General features: G+C 40.7%; 2 protein-coding genes and 1 non-coding gene across 6 annotated transcripts in view; 1 reads left to right on the forward strand and 2 right to left on the reverse strand.

Annotated features, from left to right (window-relative positions):
• NIF3L1 (NGG1 interacting factor 3 like 1) lies at positions 1-15,417 on the forward strand. 3 transcript variants are annotated; one of them, XM_036859048.1, is made up of 7 exons: positions 1-81; positions 2,980-3,440; positions 4,293-4,455; positions 7,748-7,874; positions 9,515-9,653; positions 11,261-11,344; positions 14,860-15,417. In XM_036859048.1, exons 2-7 carry the CDS (start codon positions 3,005-3,007, stop codon positions 15,042-15,044), a joined length of 1,134 nt encoding a protein of 377 aa, XP_036714943.1. In that variant the 5' UTR covers positions 1-81; positions 2,980-3,004; the 3' UTR covers positions 15,045-15,417. The 3 variants fall into 3 exon arrangements, with proteins under 3 accessions (XP_036714943.1, XP_036714942.1, XP_036714944.1); XM_036859047.1 differs by lacking the exon at positions 1-81 and adding an exon at positions 103-843; XM_036859049.1 differs by lacking the exon at positions 1-81 and adding an exon at positions 103-814.
• LOC118898617 lies at positions 5,639-5,773 on the reverse strand. The gene has a single exon (XR_005020761.1). It is a non-coding gene; the product is annotated as a U4 spliceosomal RNA (small nuclear RNA).
• Positions 15,418-17,843: 2,426 nt separating the features above from the next.
• Positions 17,844-22,466, reverse strand: part of ORC2 (origin recognition complex subunit 2) — a 55,335-nt gene continuing 50,712 nt past the window's right edge. The window contains exon 19 of one of the 2 annotated variants that reach the window (XM_036858522.1): positions 17,844-21,228. In XM_036858522.1, the coding sequence (XP_036714417.1) occupies positions 21,142-21,228 (87 nt within the window). In that variant the 3' untranslated portion in view covers positions 17,844-21,141. The remainder of the gene's footprint in view (positions 21,229-22,466) is intronic. The other variant, XM_036858523.1, reaches the window with a different exon arrangement.

A 22,466-nucleotide genomic window follows, 5' to 3' on the forward strand; every position in this document is an offset into this window, starting at 1 on the left:
CTCCCCCGCCCCGCCCACTTTCACGAAGCCAGGAAGTTCCGCGCAGGACCGGAAGTAGCGCTCGCGGAGTTCCCGGGGCTGGTGAGTCTTGGGCGGGTTAAATTCCAGCGTGGGTAGCTGAGGTTTTGGCGGCGGGCTGTGGTTTAGGATCCTGCTGCAGCGAAAGGTGGCAGGGGAGGAGATAGGCGCAGAAAACCGGCTTGCCGCGGGAGAGCATAGCGCTCTAGAGGGGCCGGGGACTTAACTCACGGACTTATCGGCCGTGCCACCTGCGCTCTTCATTGTCCTAGAAAAGGCCTGAAGTGGGACTGAAACAAGAGGGCGCAGTTTGCAGGCTGTAAAGTGGGCCTTGCTAATGAATCTTAATAACAAACAGTGCAGACTCTAGGCCAGGCACTGTTCCCAGCTTCACGGTTAAATCTTGCAACCACGCTGGGAGCTGGGCACTATTATTTGCATGCTTCAGAGGTGGAAACCGCAGAGGTAGAGTCCTCTGAGACAGCTGTGGCTTTGGGAGTCAGTCTGGTTTTAGAGTCGGTGCTCTTCCCACCATGCTCTGCCGCCTCCCATTCTCATTCTCTTTAATTGTGACTTCAAGCTACTCAGCTTCGTAGGAAATGGGGAGTGTTTTGTTACTTACAAGGGCTCCTTCAAATGTAACAGTAGGTAACAGAACCGGCGTGGCGGCCCACTAGAGCTTCCCTTTAGGGCTTGCCAGATTTAGAAGAGTCTGGAGAGTGGAGTAGTATCAGGACGTGGAAGCTGGAGAGTGGAAGTGGTATAAGGACCCTTAGAAGATCTTCCAAGACCCCAGGTTCGAGTGGTTCCACCTCACTCCAAACCGTAGGTTGAATAAGTGCATTAAATATTAAATATTTCTTTTTTATTATTTTATTTTACTTTTGGCTGCGTTGGGTCTTCGTTGCTGCACGCGGGCTTTTCTCTAGTTGCAGCGAGTGGGGGCTACTCTTGGTTGCGGTGTGCGGGCTTCTCATTGCAGTGGCTTCTCTTGTTGCAGAGCACGGGCTCTAGGCATGCGGGCTTCAGTAGTTGTGGCTCACGGGCTCTAGAGCGCAGGCTCAGTAGTTGTGGCGCATGGGCATAGTTGCTTCACGGCAGGTGGGATCTTCCCGGACCAGGGCTCGAACCCGTGTCCCCTGCATTGGCAGGCTGATTCTTAACCACTGTGCCACCAGGGAAGTCCCAATATTAAATATTTCTGCGTACAAATACTGAAAAAAATTTGCTTTTGAAATTGAGTTGAGTATTTCATTAAATTTACAATTAACTATGCTTTCTTGTTAATTATTTTGCATACCATGAAATGCTTTTCTTCAAAAACAAAAGTGTTGGGCTTCCCTGGTGGCGCAGTGGTTGAGAATCTGCCTGCTAATGCAGGGGACACGGGTTCGAGCCCTGGTCTGGGAAGATCCCACATGCCACGGAGTGGCTGGGCCCGTGAGCCACCACTACTGAGCCTGCGCGTCTGGAGCCTGTGCCCCGCAACGGGAGGAGCCGCGATAGTGAAAGGCCCGCGCACCGCGATGAAGAGTGGCCCCCGCTTGCCGCAACTGGAGAAAGCCCTCGCACGAACCGAAGACCCAACACAGCCAAAAATAAAAATAAATAAATAAATAAAGTAGCTATAAAAACAAACAAACAAACAAAAGTGTTCATAGATAACTAAATTTAAGAATGGAGCTGACAGTGTTATCTTTTGTGTTGGATATAGATGTCTACAAGGCTTACAGACTGTGTGGGTCCCTACATCTTCACCTCTCCCACCTCTTGATTCTGGCCTTTGTGTGGCAGATAGCTGTTGGCTCGGGGACAGCAGCTCCTGCCCTTTCCTGCCTTGACCCTACCCATTCACAGAGTGACTCACCTGTGCATCCCATGGTTCTGGCTGCTGATAAAACACTTAACTATTTTTTTTTTTAACTAATTTTTTTTTTTGAATTTTATTTTATTTATTTTTTATACAGCAGGTTCTTTATACATATTAGTGTATACATGTCAATCCCAATCTCCCAGTTCATCCCACCACCACCCACACCTCGCCACTTTCCCCCCTTGGTGTCCATACAAAACAATTAACTTTTTAAATATGTTATTGTTACTCTTTTGATAAAGCACTTTTTAATGTCAGTATGTACCACCCTAACTCCAAATTCTGCTATGATGGGGGAAGGGGGACTGTGTCAGTCTGTATAGTAAGCATTTAGTGCTGGCCTATGTTGGTGATGCTGAGATATAGAAAAGGTAGTTTCTGTCCTCCAGTAGCTTTAGCGTACTGGGGGAGACAAACAGGAATATAATATTATGAGAATAACTAGTGCAAAAGCAGGTGGAACAGGGAGAGGGAAGACACTGAAAGGGAAGGTTTGTCAAGAAAAGCTTTATTTAGGAAGTCGAGGGCTTCCCTGGTGGTGCAGTGGTTGAGAATCTGCCTGCCAATGCAGGAGACACGGGTTCGGGCCCTGGTCTGGGAGGATCCCACATGCCACGGAGCAACTAAGAGCCCGTGAGCCACTATTACTGATAAATAAATTAAAAAAAAAAAAAAAAAAAAAAAAAAAAAAAAAAAAAAAGGAAGTCGAAAGGGTCTTGGAAGGAAGGGTAATATTTAGAGAAATGGAGAAGGGTGGTTGAAGCACGGGTGGGGAGAACAAGAACAAGGGTGTGTGGGAGGGGGCAGGGAGGAGGGAAGGAACATAATTGTGTGTTGTGCACCAGGCTTGTGCAAGGTGACTTAAACATATTAATCCATTTACTCCTCCAGACGGCCTGTGAGGTAAGTTATAGTGTCTCCATTTTGTAGATGAGAAAACAAGCTCAGAGAGGTTAAATGACTTACCTGTGATACCACGTGCCGGTAAGTGGCAGAGCCAGTATTTGAAGCCAGGCATGTAGGACTACAGCTCTTTTGCTCACATGCTTTGCTGTCTCAAAGGTCCATTTTCTGTGTTTTGACTTCAGATACTCAGTTTTACCTGACTTCTGCATGTTGTCATCTCGTGTACGCCTGGTCCCCACGGCAGTCCGCCTAGTCCATTCCCTGATCCGCGGTTATTCCCGTTCCTTCATGGATCTACAGGCTCTCCTTTCCTCCTTGAATGACTTTGCATCCCTCTCATTTGCTGAGAGTTGGGACAATGTTGGATTACTGGTGGAACCAAGCCCACCACACACTGTAAACACGCTCTTCCTAACCAATGATTTGACAGAAGAAGTGATGGAGGAGGCGCTGCAGAAGAAGGCGGATCTCATTCTCTCCTACCATCCGCCCATTTTCCGCCCTATGAAGCGCATCACCTGGAAAACCTGGAAAGAGCGCCTGGTGATCCGGGCGCTGGAGAACAGAGTCGGGATCTACTCTCCTCACACGGCCTATGATGCTGCTCCCCAGGGAGTCAACAACTGGCTGGCTAAAGGGCTTGGTGAGAAGCCTCTTGTTCTTTCATATTCAGGATTTTCCCTACCAGTGCTTTGAAATTTTAGAATGTCTTTCCAGTAGTGTTTTAACTGTTTTAGGGATGGGGACCATTATTCTATTTTTATATATTTTAAAATAATCTTGCTGAAATCTGGCAATTAAATTGCATTTGAAAAATGAAATTTTTATCCTTAGTGAATAAGGACAGCATAGGAAATCTTCATTTTTGATGGAGCTTTATGATTCCTTACTCATGCGGCACAGTGCCTGGCACTCAGGCACTCCAGAAACGCTTATTAAACTGAACTGAAAGCTCAAGCCTCTCCAAAGTATACTTCATATGTCAATCAAATAGAGTTTTATTGAATTAGTCCTTATGCCCAGCACAATGAGGGAATTCAGCATATGTGTTTCAGCTTTTAGTAAGTCTTTTTAGTTTACTCATTTTGGGCTGAAGCTTCTGTGATGATATAATCTGGATTAATGTGGTCAAGTAAATTATGAGCATTTGCAACTTGAATCATAGTTTACATGAGTAAATTTAGGCAGTCACAATTCTATATGTTATGTAAAAATTCATGAGTCAGTCTTGTCCAACTTTTTGTGATATTTAAGAGTCTTATGGAAAATCTGAAAATAAATTTGATTCTGTATGTCTGTACTAAATCCCTAAATTACAGGGATTGTTGGATGTATATATAAGGGATATGTATGTGTGTGTATATTATGTAAGCATCTGAGAATGAATCTTTTCAAAAATACTCATTTCTTAGAAGTTTTGCCCATAGTGGTTTATCTTTCTAATTTTTTAATAAACCCACAAAAACTCCAATTTCTGACAATTTTTTTTTTCTAGGAGTTTGCACCTCCAGACCCATCCATGCTTCCAGAGCTCCTGACTACCCCACAGAGGGAACACACAGAGTAGAATTCAATGTTACCCACACCCAAGACCTGGACAAAGTCATTTCTACAGTGAAAGGAATTGCAGGTGTATCTGTCACTTCTTTTTCTGCTAGGTACAATATCGTTTCCTCTTTTTGTATATATTAATTTGTAAGAATCTTTCTTACAAATTCTATGACTCTGTTATTTAAGTTTGCAGCAAATCACTTTCCTAGGGTGGGTTTACAAAGCAGCATACTTCTCATTTGCCTGTGGGTCCCTAAGGAGAACCATGGGATCTTTTCAAAGCAATAAAAATGATAAGTAATACTTATTGACTATTTTCTATGTGGGAGGGACTATACCACACATCCTACAGTATTTCTAATCTTCCTGGCAATGTTGAAAGTTATTTTTACCTTAGGGTATACAGATATATCCGAGTTATATGCTGATAACATAGGTTTACTTTTTTTTTCTTTAAAGTTAATTAATTAATTAATTTTATTTTTTTTGGCTGCTTTGGGTCTTCATTGCATGCAGGCTTTCTCTAGTTGGGGCGAGCGGGGGCTGCTCTTCCTTGTGGTGCGCGGGCTTCTCATTGCCGTGGCTTCTCTTGTTGCAGAGCACAGGCTCTAGGCACGCGGACTTCATTAGTTGTGGCACGTGGGCTCAGTAGTTGTGGCTCGCGGGCTCTAGAGTGCAGGCTCAGTAGTTGTGGCGCACGGGCTTAGTTGCTCCGTGGCATGTGGGATCTTCCCGGACCAGGGCTCGAACCCGTGTCCCCTGCATTAGCAGGCAGATTCTTAACCACTGCACCACCAGGGAAGTCCCCATAGGTTTACTTTTATCAGTTCCCAGCAAATGATGATTCCCAAACACTTGAAAAGAAAAATACATTAAAGTGCCTCTTGGAAGGTCAATCATTTATTTAATTAGGGCTGAGATACCAAAATGTTGCTTCAGGGACGTCCCTGGTGGTGCAGGGGTTAAGAATCCGCCTGCCAATGCAGGGGACATGGGTTCGAACCCTGGTCCGGGAAGATCCCACATGCCGTGTAGCAACTAAGCCCGCATGCCACAACTACTGAAGCCCGCGCACCTAGAGCCCATGCTCCGCAGCAAGAGAAGCCACTGCAATGAGAAGCCTGCATACCGTAACGAAGAGTAGCCCCCGGTTGCTGCACAGCAACAAAGACCCAGTGCAGCCAAAAATAAATAAATTAATTAATTAAAAAAAATAATGTTGCTTCATTAGAGATTTTTTGGGGGGCTGATTTACCCTAATACCTACTAAAGCATCGTAAAAGACAAGTTATATAAAGCTAGGACTTAATAATTGTTAAAAAAAAAAAGATAGATATAATGACTTTTTTATAAAGTGGAAATCTATTGCAATAATCGCACCTTGGGTAAACCCCATTGGCTACGATACTGCCACTGCACAAAGCTAAAATGGAAATCTATATCGGGCTACACCAAAAAGTGACTCTTTGATAAGTGGTTTTTAAGTGTAGATACATTATAGTAAAATCATAGTAAATGTCCTCTAATAATATTGGGGAATTCCAAGAATCTTAAGAAAAATTGTTTATAAGATTTTGCATAGGTTCCAGTCATGGTGTCTTTTACCATACTGAAATACTGTGCAAATACTGAAATTAAAACTATACAAATAAAGCATGAAAAATTTAAGCAATACAAAAGTTCTCCTTGTCCCCTCTACTCAATCCCGGTATCTTCAACTCAAGTTGTCTTTTCCTTTGTTTTCAGAGAAGTGGGTATCTTTTCAAACACGTATAGGGACACAAAGAAATGTGTAGTTTTGTCTTATTCATTGCTTTCTTAATTAAATGGTATGCTGTATTTGCCTTTTTAACTTAAGATGTCTTAGAAATCTTTCCATGTACATCTCTCTTTTTAATTGCTACGCAGTGTTTATTATGAATGTACTGTAATTTCTTGAAGTATTCCTCTTCCTAACTGATGGACTTTTTAAAAAACTGATGCACATTTAGTTTGGTTCCAGTTTCTCCATATTACAGGTAATATCTGGGATTTACCATTAGATTGGGGGCCGGGCATTGTTTTTGCTTTTTCTTTTCAAATCTCTGCAGATGGTTCCAGTGTTGAAACTACACTTCCACATTATCTTGTTAGGTGTCTTAGTTCTAGAATTCTATGATTATATTTAGAGTTTATGGTTAAATATAAAATTTTCTTTTTTTTTTTTTTTTAAATTTTTTTTTAATTAATTAGTTAATTTATTTATTTTTGGCTGTCTTGGGTCTTCGTTTCTGTGTGCGGGCTTTCTCCAGTTGCGGCGAGCGGGGGCCACTCTTCACCGCGGTGTGCGGGCCTCTCACTGTCGCGGCCTCTCTTGTTGCGGAGCACAGGCTCCAGACGCGCAGGCTCAGTAGTTGTGGCTCACGGGCTTAGTTGCTCCGCGGCATGTGGGATCTTCCCAGACCAGGGCTCGAACCCGTGTCCCCTGCATTGGCAGGCAGATTCTTAACCACTGCGCCACCAGGGAAGCCCTAAAATTTTCTTGATGCTAGTTTTTTTGGAGAAGCTCTGGGGCATTGGTTTTTTGGTTTTTTTTTTTTGGGCTGCACCCCACGGCTTGCAGGATCTTAGTTCCCCAACCAGGGATCCAGGGATTGAAGGGGTTGAACCCGGACCTCAGCAGTGAAAGCACCGAGTTCTAACCACAGAACCACCAGGGAATTCCCAAGGGCATTGCTTTATTTATTTATTTATTTATTTATTTATTTTTTTTTTAAGGGCCTTGCTTTTTAAAGGGTGATTCAGGGACCTCTGAATCATTGCTAACGGGTGCTTATGAAAAATGCAGATTTTTGGCTTCATCCTAGATCTGTGTAATTAGAATGGGGTTTGCCTGAGAATCTGTCCAGGAGATTCTTGTATTCAGTGATGTTTGAAAACTAACTTTTCTAGGGCTTTACAAAAATTCAGTTTGCCCCAGCCCCATTCATAGATGTTCTGTTTCACTGGATCTATAGAAGGGTCCAGCAGCTGTTATCTTAAGAAGCCAGCAGGAGATTTCTGATGCACAACCAGGACTGAGAACTGTTCTAGAACAGGGGTTTCAAAGTGAGGTCCCTGGACCAGCCACATCAGCGTCACCTGGAACTTGTTAGAAAGATCAATTCTTAGCCCCCACTCAGACCTAGTGAATTAGAAACTCGGGGGGTAGGGCCCGGCAGTCTGTTTTAATAAGGCCACGAGATGATTCTGATGCATGTGAAAGTTTGAGAAACACTATTCTAGAAAATAGTTTGGCTTGGAATTAAATCCTAAATTCCATATAAATCCAATCTCCTATTATAGGAGGTTGTAAACTATGGATTCTTTTAAATACGTTGTTTATATTTATCCTAAACCAGGAAGTGACTTTTTTTCTAGGACTGATGATGAAGAACAAACACGGCTCAGTCTGAATTGTACTCAGCAAGCTTTGATGGAGGTGGTGGCTTTTCTTTCCCAGAACAGACAATATTATCAGAAGACTGAAATTCTGTCACTGGAGAAGGTAATAAAAAATATGTTACTGTGCATTTTTGACAAACTCATATGTAAATTATTAGATACAAAGTGGTGATTGAAGGCATGTCATGCCCTGGAAAGTATATTTAAAACGGGAGACGTTTCAGGAATAAGAAAATGTTGGAACTTGTCTTAGTCCATTCGGGCTACTATAACATGTTTGGACTGCTATAACAGAGTACCACAGACTGGATAGCTTATAAACAACAGAAAGTTATTTCTCACAGTTTTGGAGGCTGGGAAGTCCAAGATCATGGCACTGGTAGATTCGGAGTGGTTTCTGTTGGGAGTTCACTTTGTGGTTCAAAGATGGCGCCTTCTCTCTGTGTCCTCACGTGGTGGAGGGGACTAAGGATCTCTCTGGAGCCTCTTTTCTACAGCACTAATCCCATTCTTGTAGGTTCCAGCCTCATGACTTAAGTACCTCCCAAAGGCTACACCTCCTAATCCGTAGGTTAGGATTTCAACCTATGAATTTGAGGGGGACAGAAACATTTAGACCATAGTGGTACTTCTTCAGGATTAGAGACTCAGTTACAGGTTCAGTCTCTTATTTTATACCCTCTGCCTGGCCCATTTTTATTCATTCCTTTAACTTGACAGCCATTTGTATGATGATTCCTATGTCTTTACTTCCTGTCTCAGAGTGCTTTCTTAAGGTAAAAAATTTTAAAAGAACCTATATTTCCAGCCACTTTCTGAACATTTTCCACTTATGACTCTTACAAGTATTTAAAATCCAATATATACAAGTATTGACCTTATCCCCATAACACGCCTTTAAATACCACTTTTTTCTGTTTTATTGGTGGCGTCATCATCTATCTTACTTGTGGTTTGCACAACTCTCCCTTGCCCCTGTAAATCCAAGCCCTGCTGATTCTGTCCCTAAATCTACAAAATGTTTCTCCTCTCCGTTTGCTTCGCCACCACAGTAGTTGAAACTCTCATCTTTTCTCACTTGGGATATGAGTAGTCTCCTGAGTGGGCGCCTGCAGGAGACAGTCCAGGCTTTTTAGCTTAGAGTGTGAAGCCCTTCATGACTGGCAAGGACCCCTGTCTCCGCGTCTTCTCCATCCGCATCCCTTGCTCTGTATACCAGCTACACTGTCTGCTTTTCCATCTGCCCTGTGCGGTCTCTCCCACCTTGGCACCTTTGTACGTGATCTCTCTCTTTAGAATGCCTCTCCACATCTCACCCTGTCCCTAACCCACCACACTGCCCTTGATATCACTCCTTTTTTAACTCCTTTCTGGTCTGTCTTCGAGACCCAAGTTGTTGTAGAACCTTGTTTGACTCCACTTACTCCAAGTACCCCCCTCCCCTAGTCTCAACTCATTTATTTTGTCATTCCTTTGTGCTCCCATAAAAAAACAATACCTACTTTGTATTTAAAAACGCTTTTATTTTCATTGTTTAAACATCTGCCTTCCCAGGAGACTGAGCTCCTAGAAGTCAGAGAATGTTTTTGTCAGGTTTGCATCCCCAAATTTTAGTCTGGAGCTGGTTTTATAGCAAGCTGATTGTATGCTTGTTTTATTGATCTCGGCATTTGCTGTTTGTTCTATGGATTTGTTTTCTAGGACTGATGACGTACAGTTTTTCTAATTTCTGTTTCTCTTCAGCCTCTGCTTCTACATACTGGCATGGGACGGTTATGCACACTGGATGAGTCTGTCTCCTTGGCAACCATGATTGAGCAAATCAAAAGGCACCTGAAACTGTCTCATGTTCGCCTTGCTCTTGGAGTAGGGAAGACCTTAGGTAAATATGTCTCCTTTATTTGTCCAGTATACTTACTGATACTGTTGGGCAAACTTGAAACTCTTGGCTGTGTCAGTATAGATGATAGAAACGTGTCACAGCTCACAGGAGATGACTGCTTTACTTTATCGATCAGGGTGGTTGAGGTTATACTGTGTATACATCTCATTGGCCTAAACAGGATTTATTTCTCAGGCACACTCCACATTCATCTCAAATCAGCGGGGGAAATTTGCTCCTTGTAGACTGGGCACTTTTGCAGAGGGAGGGTCTCAAACCATCAGTTAAACATTCCGGTCTGGAAATACATATTCTGTTCAACTCATTGTCCGGAATTATTCAACCCAGGGAGAGCATGAAGTGCAATCCTACCAATATCCAGGAAGAAAGCTGGAAATTGTGATTGCTCCAGTTACAATGCAAATCTTAAATTTTACAATGCTGGCAGTATTTTATAGTGAGGTAGTGCTAAGTGATGTGATCCAGTGCAGTTTCTGAGTTTTGTAGCCACTGCCTTTCCTCTTGGCTTTCCCCAGTATTTTGGGTAACAAAAGGAACAGGCAGAACATTTGTTGGACCCCTGCAGTGAGCCTAGCACTGTACCTAGTGTCCTGAGTGTGTGAGTTCCCACTGTGAAGGCGGCGAGTGGAGCGCAGGTGTTATGAGTGTGGAATCTGAACGCCTTGGGTTCACATTTGTCCTGTCTGCTGCGTGACTTTGACAGGCTATTTAACCCCCTGTGTCCCGGTAGCCTCATCTGTAAAAACTGCAGAAATAATAAAACCTAACTCATCGAGGTGGTGGTATAATTCATGTGACTGGCACACATTAAGTGCAGTAAACGCTAGCCGTCGTTAGCTGTCTGGGAGGTGTCGTTATTCCCCTTGTATAGGTGAAAAAAATTGAGGTTTGGAGAGAAACTTATCCAAAGTCCACAGCTGGATCAAACAACTCATGAGGGTTCGTTTCCAAAAAGGGTCGGTGGCAGAGATGGGATTGGACTTCTGACCAGCTCCAGTGCCACTCTTTTGAAATACCACTAATGAAGTGTCCATTCTAGAAACCTAAGTGCTAAACACTTGGATTTTGGCTTGAAAGAGTCTGTATTTCACTCTTCAGAGGATGCTCTTTTAGGATAAATACGATATTAAAAAAAATGTGTGTCAAATCCATTTATAGCATCCTCTAGCCCTTTTAGTTCCTTAGCTTCCTTACCTGGGAACAGAGAGTTACCTGCTTACCTCTCACTGTTGCCTGGAGACCCAGGTGAGGTTGCTTTACTGAGCAGCATTGCAGTAAAGCCCAAAGCCTAGTGCTAATAGTGGTTGATACCATTCAGGGGTGCCTTATGTGGGCTTCTGCAGCAACATACGTCTGAAGGAATGATAATGCTGCCTTGGGTTAGCTCTGCAATGCCAAGGAATAGTCTGTTTGCCTATGTGAAGATGTGTTTTATTATTTTTTAAAACTTGGTAAGCAAAATTCACATACTGGTGATGAGACTAGGAGTGAAATCTGCATTACATTTAGGATTCTCGGTACAAATTATAATATTAAAATGAAGGGGAATTATAAAGTAGTGGCCTCTTGTTTCCTTTATCTGGAAGAGTCCCCAGTCAAAGTCGTGGCCGTGTGCGCTGGTTCTGGGAGCAGCGTCCTTCAGGGAACAGAGGCCGACCTCTACCTCACAGGTAGGACAGCCTTTGGATCTTTTTTCTACCCTTTTCTTGTGCATCCCTTCCCTACCTTGGTTTATTTTCTTTCAAGTTAAAAACCAGCATATTTTAGGACAGCATCTGACATATAGATGGATCTAATAATAGCAGGTTTTAGGACAGCATCTGACATATAGATGGATCTAATAATAGCAGGTTTTAGGACAGCATGTGACATATAGATGGATCTAATAATAGCAGGTTTTAGGACAGCATCTGACGTATAGATGGATCTGTTATTTGAACCTGAAAATAGGGACTATGCCAAAATTGGGAACATACCATATTCTTTGTGGAGGGGAAAAAATCATTAAACAATTAGATTATCTAAAAAACTGATGTTCAGCATTTATTTAACCTAACTTCTTCCTAAACATGATTTCTCTCAGATTTCATATGTAAGTTAATGGGACACTTTTTACCTTGTCGTCTTAGGTAGAAAATGGTTCCTCTTACTCAGCCCTAAAGACAATCATCAGTTTCTATCAGTTATAACTCCAAAACCTTTCTAGAACTTTTCCCTGTATCTCCATCCAGGCATCCTCTACCTGAAGTACTTCATCAAGCCTCTAATCTTAATCTTCCACACACTCCCCCAAAACTAACTTTAAAAAGTACAAATATGATGGTGTATAATATTATCCAGGCTATAAAACCCTTCAGTGATCTCCGTCAGCTGTCCTGGTGAAGCCTAAATGTTTCATCCTCTTTCAGGCAGCCTTTGCTCATGCTGTTTTCCCTGGCTAAGATGTCTTCTCTTTGCCACTTTCTTAAACTTCTAGTGGTAAGCTCAAAGATACCTCCCCTGAGAAGCTTTTTCTTGACAGTGTCCAGCTCCTGCCCCTGATGGTCATGACTTCCTCTCCCGATTCCTGTCACTTTGTTCTTAACCTACAGTATGCATTTCTTATTGGACATTAATTGTTTGGCTCCCAGGCTTTATACTCTGTCCTTGTGGGTAATACCTAACTGGTAACTTGGCCCATCATTCCTCCAAGGAGATGGAGGCACTTTGTACACTGCTGCTACCAGCGGTATTTCCACCTCTGCGCCTCCTGAGGGTTAGGAGACTGGGGGTTAAAGATTACTTTTCCCACTTCTAGGACTAGACTCAAGGGTCTTAAGGCCCCCCCCTTTCCTTTGGCTACCTCTGGGGCCCTCCATTACTAAGGCCTCTCCTGCCACCCACACCCATGCCTTATTGTCTAGCACACCCCCTTACAGAGGCTGCTGCACTAGAAACATTGTCACATCCCTAAGTATAGAGGTGCAGCATCTGAGCAAGCATGATGTATTTTTTGAACCAACTAAAAATGTATGTGACCATTATCTGTTTTCTTTTCTATCCTTCTAAAGATGTAAGATATTTATACCAGATTGAAATAAACTTTCAGTGTATAGGCAATTTGATATCTTACAACATGGTGTTTCTATTTTAAAATTTTAACATTTTACTTTGAAGGAATTTTAGACCTATAGAAAAGTTGCAAGAGTAGTACAATGAACTCCTGTATACCCTTCACCTAGATTACTAATGGTTATATTTTGCCACATTTGTACATTTTCTCTCTCTCTCTCTCTAACATATCATACAATATGTGTGTATATATTTGTGTATGCATAAGTATATTTATATATTTACATGTTTCCTCCCAAACTGTTTTGTAATAAATTGCAGATATGGTGACCTTTTACCCCTAAATACCTCAGCATTATATCTCCTAAGAACAAGGACTTTCTCTTACATGACCATGTTGTGATGATTTCAGGTTGATATCCAATCCATGATCACACACTACCTCTGGAATAGTTCTAAACTTTGTCTTCAGAGCATTGACATTTTTGAAGAGTGTAGGCCATTTGCTTTGTTGTATATCTCTCAGTTTGGAGTGTCTGTTTCTTCATAAATAGTGACTTTTTTTAAATTAGTTTTTTTATTATAAAGGAATATGTACGTAAGATAAATTCACACAGTTCCAAAATGTTAAAATGTCCTTCCTATCTGGTTAGTTGGGGAAACAGAAAATATCTTCTTATCTGGCTAACTTAAGATGTCTATGGTCTGTGAGGCATCACTTTGAATATAACTTCAGGGATGGGAAGTGCCAGCCAAAAGACCAGTTTCATCACCCTTCCTTTGAGCTTGATGTGTTAGGTCATAAAGGGTAATATCCTAGAAAGACCAGCAGATGGCGAGCTTGCTCCTTGCAAATATAAATTGTCTTTCATTTGCTTTTTCTTTCCCACAGCTGCCATCCTGAGTCAGGCTTTCTTTCCTTTGTCTTCTGGTGTTATTGCAGGGTCTTTATGGATTTTCCCACTTCCATGCCTTCTCCAGCCAGTGCATTTATAATAGTCCAGGCAGCCAGATTGTCTTTCCTAAAGCATGACTTCTAACTGAGCCACCCTAGTGTCTTTTTCTCCTTTTACTTTTTCTCTACTGTTACTTAGATTAAGATATTTTAAAAGGTGCCTGAATAAAAACTATTCCTTATAATGAAATGATGCATATTTGGGTAGGGGGGAGTGTGGGGAATTGAAGATTTGGGCAGGGGGGATTTTTTTTCTAAGAACCTTTTTTTTAAATGCCTTTATGTCTCTTAAGTGTATTTCAAAATTATGCTTTTTATGAACAAGCCAAATTGTGCATACTATATTTTTGCTCTTAAGTTGGAAGTCACCAGATTCATAAATGGTGTTTTTTTAAAATTCAAAACATTTGAGTTTTCCCAAAATCTTTTCACAAAAGATGAGATCCCCTTCCACCAGTAACTTCAGAATTTCTAGGCGTTTTGCCTAAGTCAAAGGAAAATACTTTGCTTTTAATTTAGAAATAACCTTGAGTTCATTTCATCCTTATGAATTAGACTACGGTTGATGCTGAAAATTTTGGTACTCAAAAAGTGTAAAGGAGTCTCTGGGAAGTAAGCCTAGGATTTTCTTTTCTTTTTTTTTTAAAGATTTATTTATTCATTTTATGTTTTGTTATTGCTGCGTTGGGTCTTTGTTGCTGCACACGGGCTTTCTCTAGTTGCGGTGAGCGGGGGCTACTCTTTGTTGCAGTGTGTGGGCTTCACATCGCGGTAAGCCTAGGATTTTCTTGAGGTATTTGCTATTTAATAGTTACATAAGAAAGAAACTTTTTGAAAGCCCCATTTTACTTAGCAATGGTCATTTATTTTATTGTGGAAACATTTTGAATGGGTGTTCCTACAGGTCTAGTTATGGCAGTATCAGATGCTGTTGGATGTGTGTATTTGGTTACTTGCCTTGGGTCTGCCAAGGAGAAAGAATTTGGAATTCTGTATCTCTTTTTAAATTGGAGGACATGTAAGACACATGCATATAACTTTCTAGATTTCTATGTAAAGTTCTGCTGTATTACATTTGCTGCATACAGAATGCAAAGTTGGTATTTCTGCTGTTACGGTTCAGCATTCCACAGACTCTGTGTCTAATATTTCAGTATTTGTTCTTTCTTTTGTTGGCAGGTGAGATGTCCCATCATGATGTTCTGGATGCCGCTTCCCAAGGAATAAATGTGATCCTCTGTGAACATAGCAACACTGAACGAGGCTTTCTTTCTGATCTTCGAGATATGCTGGGTGCTTACTTGGAGGATAAGATTAATATTATCGTGTCAGAAATAGACAGGGACCCTCTTCATGTGGTATAATGCATGCAGGAACAACCAGATGACACAGTCTACAAATCGAATGGCTCCCAACTCAAATGCATAACATGAATCAGGGGGGTATCCTTCTGAAAGAACGTCTTAGAAGGTACATTATCATTTCTGGTTTCTTGATCTGCTTCACCAGATGTTCTGTAGCTCAGAAGGTAAAAACAATAATGTAATTACCATTAAAGAACAATTATTATAAAGGACAAATTAAAGAATATATTGTATATAATATGTATTCATTATAACCTCTAGGAAAGATGGAGTAAACCTGTTTACTTAACATTCTTGGGAAATATCAATAGCTCAAGTAATCATCTCCTTAGCTTAATTATAGATGGGATGTGTCATTCTATATCTCTCTGTCCTTAGTTATTTTAAAAATATACTTTTCCAAAAAATATATATATATATATACATATAAACTTTAAAAACTTGGGATTAGAACACCTATATATAGGTAGTAGCCTCTGGAGGGTGATAAGGTCTGTCTATATGTTTCTGTTCCTAGATCACTAATCTCCCACCTAAATTTCAGAATCAGGATGAGATTTATCAGGATGAGTATTTTTTGTTTTTTTTTTTTTTTTTGGCCATGCTGTGCCGCATGCAGGATCTTAGTTCCCCGACCAGGGATCAAACCAGTGCCCCCTGCAGTGGAAGCACAGAGTCTTAACCACTGGACTGCCAGGGAAGTCCCTCAGGATGAGTTTTGCTTTTTGTTTTAAATATACATGATCATTATTCATGTAATTATTGCTTTATTGCTTTTTAGGTAACTCACCTGTAATTTTATTAGTAATGTATTCAATATAAAGATGGTTAACTTTCAAAATAATGTTAGTGAGTACTCATACAGTATTAATTTTGTGCCAGGCACTCTTCTAGGTGCTTTACTTTCAATCCTTTATAAACAAGCATATAAGTATTGTTACTCCCATTTTACAGATGAGGAAACTGAAACAGAGGTTAAGTAGTTTGCCCAAGGCCACGTAGCTAGGAAGTGATGGAGTTAGGACACAAACTCAGGCAGTCTGGCTCTGGAGCCTGTGTGCTTAACTACAGTGTATCTTAATCAAATACATTGATGACAGAACTGATATAAGAGGTATGGAAGAAATCCTGAAGGGAAAAAAAAACCCATTTTAACTGTGATTTTCTCTGGGGGGTATGATGAGAGGTGTCTTGGTTTTGTTTTTTTTTAATAATTTTATTTTTTTTTTTTTTTTTTTTTTGGCTGTGTTGGGTCTTCATTGCTGCGCGTGGACTTTCTCTAGTTGCGGCGAGCGGGGGCTACTCTTCATAGCGGTGTGCAGTCTTCTCATTTTGGTGGCTTCTTTAGTTGCGGAGCACGGGCTCTAGGCAGGCAGGCTTCAGTAGTTGTGGCACATGGGCTTAGTTGCTCCGCAGCATGTGGAATCTTCCCGGACCAGGGATCAAACCTATGTCCCCTTCATTGGCAGGCGGATTCTTAACCATTGCGCCATCAGGGAAGTCCCCGAGTTTTTTCTTTTTAATGCTTTTATATGTATTTCCAATTTCTCCACTGAGCATGTTAGTATGGTAATGGCAAAAGCAAATCTTTTTTTTTTGAAATGCATCCTCTTTATTTATTTATTTATTTATTTATGGCTGTGTTGGGTCTTCGTTTCTGTGCGAGGGCTTTCTCTAGTTGCAGCAAGCGGGGGCCACTCTTCATCGCAGTGCGCGGGCCTCTCACTATCGTGGCCTCTCTTGTTGTGGAGCACAGGCTCCAGACGCGCAGGCTCAGTAATTGTGGCTCACGGGCCCAGTTGCTCCGTGGCACGTGGGATCTTCCCAGACCAGGGCTCGAGCCCGTGTCCCCTGCATTGGCAGGCAGATTCTCAACCACTGTGCCACCAGGGAAGCCCAGCAAATCTTTTAAAATACTATTTGTCTAAGATGAGAAAGCATAGAATTTTATATTTCCTTTGTAGGATCCTTTTCCTACCAATCTTTTTTCTCCTGGAGGCTTTGGGATCCTAACTTATAAATTATTCTTGGTGGTTCATCTGTAATACTGATTCACTACAGAAATAACCAATAGGAGTGAGCCTTATGAAATGCCCCCAGTTAGAGTTGGAGGAGCCACCAAGAAAGGTGGGAGAACAGCTAAGTGTCAGAAGCCAAGAAGTAGAAAGCTTCAATGAGATGGTCAGCTTTGTCAAAGTAGAGAGAATGAGATAGCAGCTTTGAGAGACTGTCTTAATGGTATTTGCTTCATTCATTCATTCACTGTTTGCTTTCTGTGTGCTGGGCCCATAGAGATGTGGGGAGGATAGGACAGAAATTTGGATGACGGTTACAATAAACTCTTAAGTAACTATGATAAAGATATGCATAGGGTTTATAGGGAAGGTCTTCTGGGGAAAGGGGGTAGAATTCAGTCAAGAGGGACAGCTTGAACAAGTGCACTAAGTAGAGAAACAGCACAGCACATTGAAAAACCCCAGTAATTAATTCATTATTGTCACGGTGGAAAGCACAACGTAGGGAAGGTATGGTCAGAGGTGATGATGAAGAAATAAACTGAGGCCAGTAGCTCTCAAACCCTCCTTTTTTCTTTATAGCACACTCAAGGTGTGATGTGATTTCATCTGTAACAGTGACTGACGACAGCAGTAAGGATCTCAATGGAGCTGAAGTAATTTTATGTTAGTTAAATCCAGTTTCTTTACTGGCATGCTAGCATTTCTAAATAATTAAAAATACCCCCAAACACATCCTATGCAGGATTTATTTTTATTTTTTATTTTTTTCTTCCTGTGCAGTTTTTAAAATATTAAAGTACCACTCAAGATTATTTACTTTCAGCTGTCAAATTTTCTGAACTGTTAACTTTAACATGTTGATCGCTTAGTTGTATATACCATTGCTTTTCAAACTTTAATGGGTACCAGAGCATCTGGAGATTTAGTTAACATGCAGATTGATTCAGATGCTCGAGTAAGGGCCCAAGCATTTCTTAAGTTCCCAGCAGATGCTGATGCTGCCATTTTGAGGACCACACTTTGGGGAGCAAAAGTAAAGATGCTAAAGCATTTAGGTGACCTAAATACTTAAGACTTGAGGCCCAAGTGATATATGCCAAAATAATGAAAATTTGGTAATAAGCTTTGTTATACTCATGCTTAAAGTTATATTTTCCATAGCATTAGTTATTTCAAATTTACTTTATTCAACACATTAAGGATACTGCAATTTTTAATGCTGTTAAAACCTCAACTAGATATTTCACATCACATTTTCATATTCTCTCAACTGCCTAGCACAGAGCCTTCTACTTAGTAAGTTCTCAACAAACATGAATTAACATGGCTTAACAGCAATTTGAAAAATTAAAGAGACTCTCCCAAGGGAGAGAAATCAAATAATTACAAAAAGCCTGAGAAAGTCATTTACATGACAGTTTATTTATCCCTTGGCTTTTAGGAGACACAATCTGTGATGAGGCAGACTCTCATGACTCACTGTTAGATCTGAGAGCTACTCAGGACTAAGCTGGAAGAGTCACCTTACCTCCTAGAATGTAGGAAAATACATTGTGAACGTGCTACTGGCTCCAGGTTTGAATTGGTTGGGGGGAAGAATACAGTTGTCCCTTAAACAATGTGGGGTTTAGGAGTGCTGACCATCTGCACAGTAAAAAATCCAAGTATAACTTATAGTTGGCTCTTCCTGTGTAGGCTCAGTTTCTCTTTATATATCCGTGGGTTCAACCAACCGTGGACTGTGTAGTACTGTAGTATTTACTATTGGAAAAAATCTGCATTTAAGTGGACCCACACAATTCAGACCTGTGTTGTTCAAGGGTCAACTGTAGATTTCTAAAGTTTTGTTAGTAATTTTTTTTTAAAGAAGTAAAACCTATGCACCATCCCTCAAACTTACTGATCTTTTGTATGAATGACATGTTCATATATTAAAATGACAAACATGATGCTAAGAAAGTTCGGTTTCTGGAGTATCACAAGAACCGTTTTAGAACTCCCTGCCTAAGGAATTCAGTATTACGCCAAGTTTGTAGAGTGTTAACTGTCTGTCCTGCATCCCCTGTGCCTTTTTTGGCCTATTTTAGCCATTTTGTTAAGAGAGGCCAGAAAAATCTTTCAAGGCTTCAGGTCTGTTCAATCTTGCGAGAAGCGAGTAACAGCAGAAGTTTGGAGCCTTAGCAATCAAACTGATTGATAGAGCTTAAGCAACACTGATGTTGAAACAAGGTAATGAAGAACGTATAATTCTGCCAAGATCACCATCAGAACTGTAAGATGCACTCATAAAACTTGTGAAGCACTTCAAGATATCTTTAGTAAAAAAACCCAGTACTATAAATGAAAAAAAAAATGGTTATATCCAAATTGGTTTCTTTATTAATAGTAAAGACTATTCACATATACTGCTTGCAAACAGTATAGACACAAAAATTATAAAAATAAACCAGTAGATATTTAAGGGCAAATGCAAAGTTTGCACATTAGTTCATTAAAGATTTCGTATACTTTTTTATACTGTAAGTTATTATAAACTAAATATATTAAGCAAAAAACAAAAACAAGGTGCAAACCAGCAAGTATCATATGCCACCATTTGTGTTTTTAAAATGAGAAATACAGACAAATATCCTTAGATGTGCATAGAATACCTTGGGAAGAATGCTTAAACTGCTGTCAATGGCTGCCTAAGGGACTGGATCAGAGGATGGTAAGGAAAATCACTTTTCATTGAATATCCTTTGGTACAATTTAAAAATTTTAGAATCCTATTCATGTATAAATTTAAATATTTTGACTAGTAATTATGCTTAAGACTAAACCCCTTAATACATGGATTTAAAATAAAATTCATTATATGACACAAAGAAATGATTTTAAAAATTCTGATCATTTTGGGAAATACTTTCATAAAAGGGGTTTACAAGATGAGAAATGAGTGAGAAATGATGATGCAGTATATTACAGTGATATTTTAATGAAGAATTTCATTTCCAAGTATGAAATAGTTCAGGGAGTATGTGAAGACTATCAGCTGACTACAGTGGCCAAGATTAGCCTTCTTTTCTTTCCTAAGAGAAAAAAAGGCTTGAGTATTTAGGAGGTTTGAAATTGTCATTTTAAGAAAAAAAACTGAAATGTCTTACAGTGAATTTTAGGCCTGCTTGATAGAGAAATCAAATTCATTTAAAGCCAGCCATTAATATGCTGCTCATCTGCATGTTATTCAAGAAAAGAAAAACATGTTGATATACAAGAATAGTTAAATTTTTATTTTCTGTTGCCTTGAAAAAATAACTAAAACGAAATTCAGGTTTGTGTTTCTCTAGCCTGGCTTCTAACTTGTATCATGAAGGTGACGGCACAGACGTTAACTGTCCTGAGCAGCGCGATCTGTTACTGTTCACGTGCTTTCTGGGATGGGCATGCACCCTATATACGCTTCATGTTTTTCCTACTCTCCCAACTGGAACAGCATCGTGCTCCTTCCTCCTCTATCAATCAGCGTGTAGCCTAAATCCAAAAGGAGAAAGCTGAATCACCCACTTTCCCCCAACCTTACACCTTTTGTTAAGCCATTTCAGAAACAGTAAGAGATGATCTGCCTTCTCTGTTATACTCTTCAATTCTGACACATGGAATAGCAAATAAAGCCGATTTACGTGATGCTGCAGTGTCTTTGTACTTCCACACTCTGGAACAAGCACATTTGCAAATAGCTCCAGGAGTGTTAAAAGGCCCTTGAAATATTAGGAATATCATCTCTGGTATAAAAGAATTCAAAACATCCAGTTCCAAATAGTCCCTGAGCACACTGTCCCTTCCAGCAAGGAGTCTCCAGAGAGGTAATGAATGAAAGGCACGTTGTCTCCAACTTGAGGACCACTGCATAGTACTAGGATGGTACACCAGCCAGGCTAATAATCAAGGTTCTAACTGATGACATTCCCCCTCCCAATTTTAAATCTTGTACATTGGAAAAAGAGTCTAACATTGGATGTAAACACAACACTTTAGACTAGAGGAGTGGCAGCTGGGGTACAACTCTTCCACAGAAGATTCAAGAGTACAGGAGAGCTTCAAAATTCCTCTTCTTCCTTCTCCAAGAAATCAGTCAATGTTCCATTGTCAACAGGAATTAATAAATATTCCACTCCATCAGTTCCCTAAAAGATGTAAGAATACCCTGGATGTTAGTCATTCGTAAGAGATATATTTGAATCCTATTGTAGGTTAAACAAAAAATTGACTGGATTTCATTAATATTTTATATAAATGTAAAAGTATAAAAATTGAGGCCAGAGGGCACACAGGCATATATATCTATTAAATACACGGAATTTACAGTTAAGCCGCTTTATAGTGGAAAAGACTAAAGGATGAGAAGGTGGGTATTTTATTTTCCACCTGCCTGCTCTTTCTAAAATCTTATACCACTGATTTCTCTTTTAGTCCCCTTTCAACTGGATCCTTCCCATTGGCTAGAGGTTCGGGTATCTCCCATTTTAAAATAACCCTCACTAGATTCCTCATTCTTCTCCATCCGTCATATAACCCTGGCACCTTTCCAGAAGAGTTGTCTATAAATGGTGGTCTCCATTTCCTTGCTTTTCACTCAACCCAGGCCAACCTACCTACTGCCACCATTATCATGTCACCAGAAGAGCTTTTGCTTAGCCCACCAAGGAATTCCAGTTTCCTAAATTCATTATGTATCTTCAGTCTTTGTCTTTTTGGCCTCTCGGCAGCTCCTGAGACTGCTGACCTTTTTTTTTTTTGGCTGCACCACGCAGCATGTGGAATGTGGGATCTTAGTTCCTTGACCAGGGATCGAACTCGTGCCCACTGTGTTGGAAGCGTGGAGTCTAAACCACTGGACCACCAGCGAAGTCCCTGACCTTTCTTAAAATATGCTTCTCTTGGCTTCTGTGACAACTTAGTTTTCTTGGCTCTGTGGCTGTTTCACCTCTGCAGGCTTATCTTCTACTTGGCCGTTAAGTGTCACGCTGCTAGGCTTAGTTCTTGGCCCTCTAATCTCACTGTATGTCCTCTCTCTAGATAGTCTCACCAATGCCTGGTTTCAGTTATAACTTAAATATGTAGGAATCATAACCTTGTATCTCTAGCCCAGATCTTTTCTCTGGTATCTTGTCCCAGGAATCCAAATGCCTAGCTGACATCTCTACTTGGAAATCTCAGAAGAACCTCAAACAGAGGAAGTCCAAACATATAAGACCATGAACTCATGCTATGTCTCCCCCAAAATGTAGCTCTTCCAGCTTCTCATCCAATGATCCCACCATCTCTCTGGTCGTGCAAGCCAGAAACCAGGAATCACTCTTGACACTTTCCTTTCCCTTGGCTCCCATATCCAATCTGTCATCAATTCTTGTCAATTTTGAAT

Source organism: Balaenoptera musculus, chromosome 7 (assembly GCF_009873245.2).
Source record: "Balaenoptera musculus isolate JJ_BM4_2016_0621 chromosome 7, mBalMus1.pri.v3, whole genome shotgun sequence".
NCBI classification, from domain to species: Eukaryota; Metazoa; Chordata; class Mammalia; order Artiodactyla; family Balaenopteridae; genus Balaenoptera; species Balaenoptera musculus.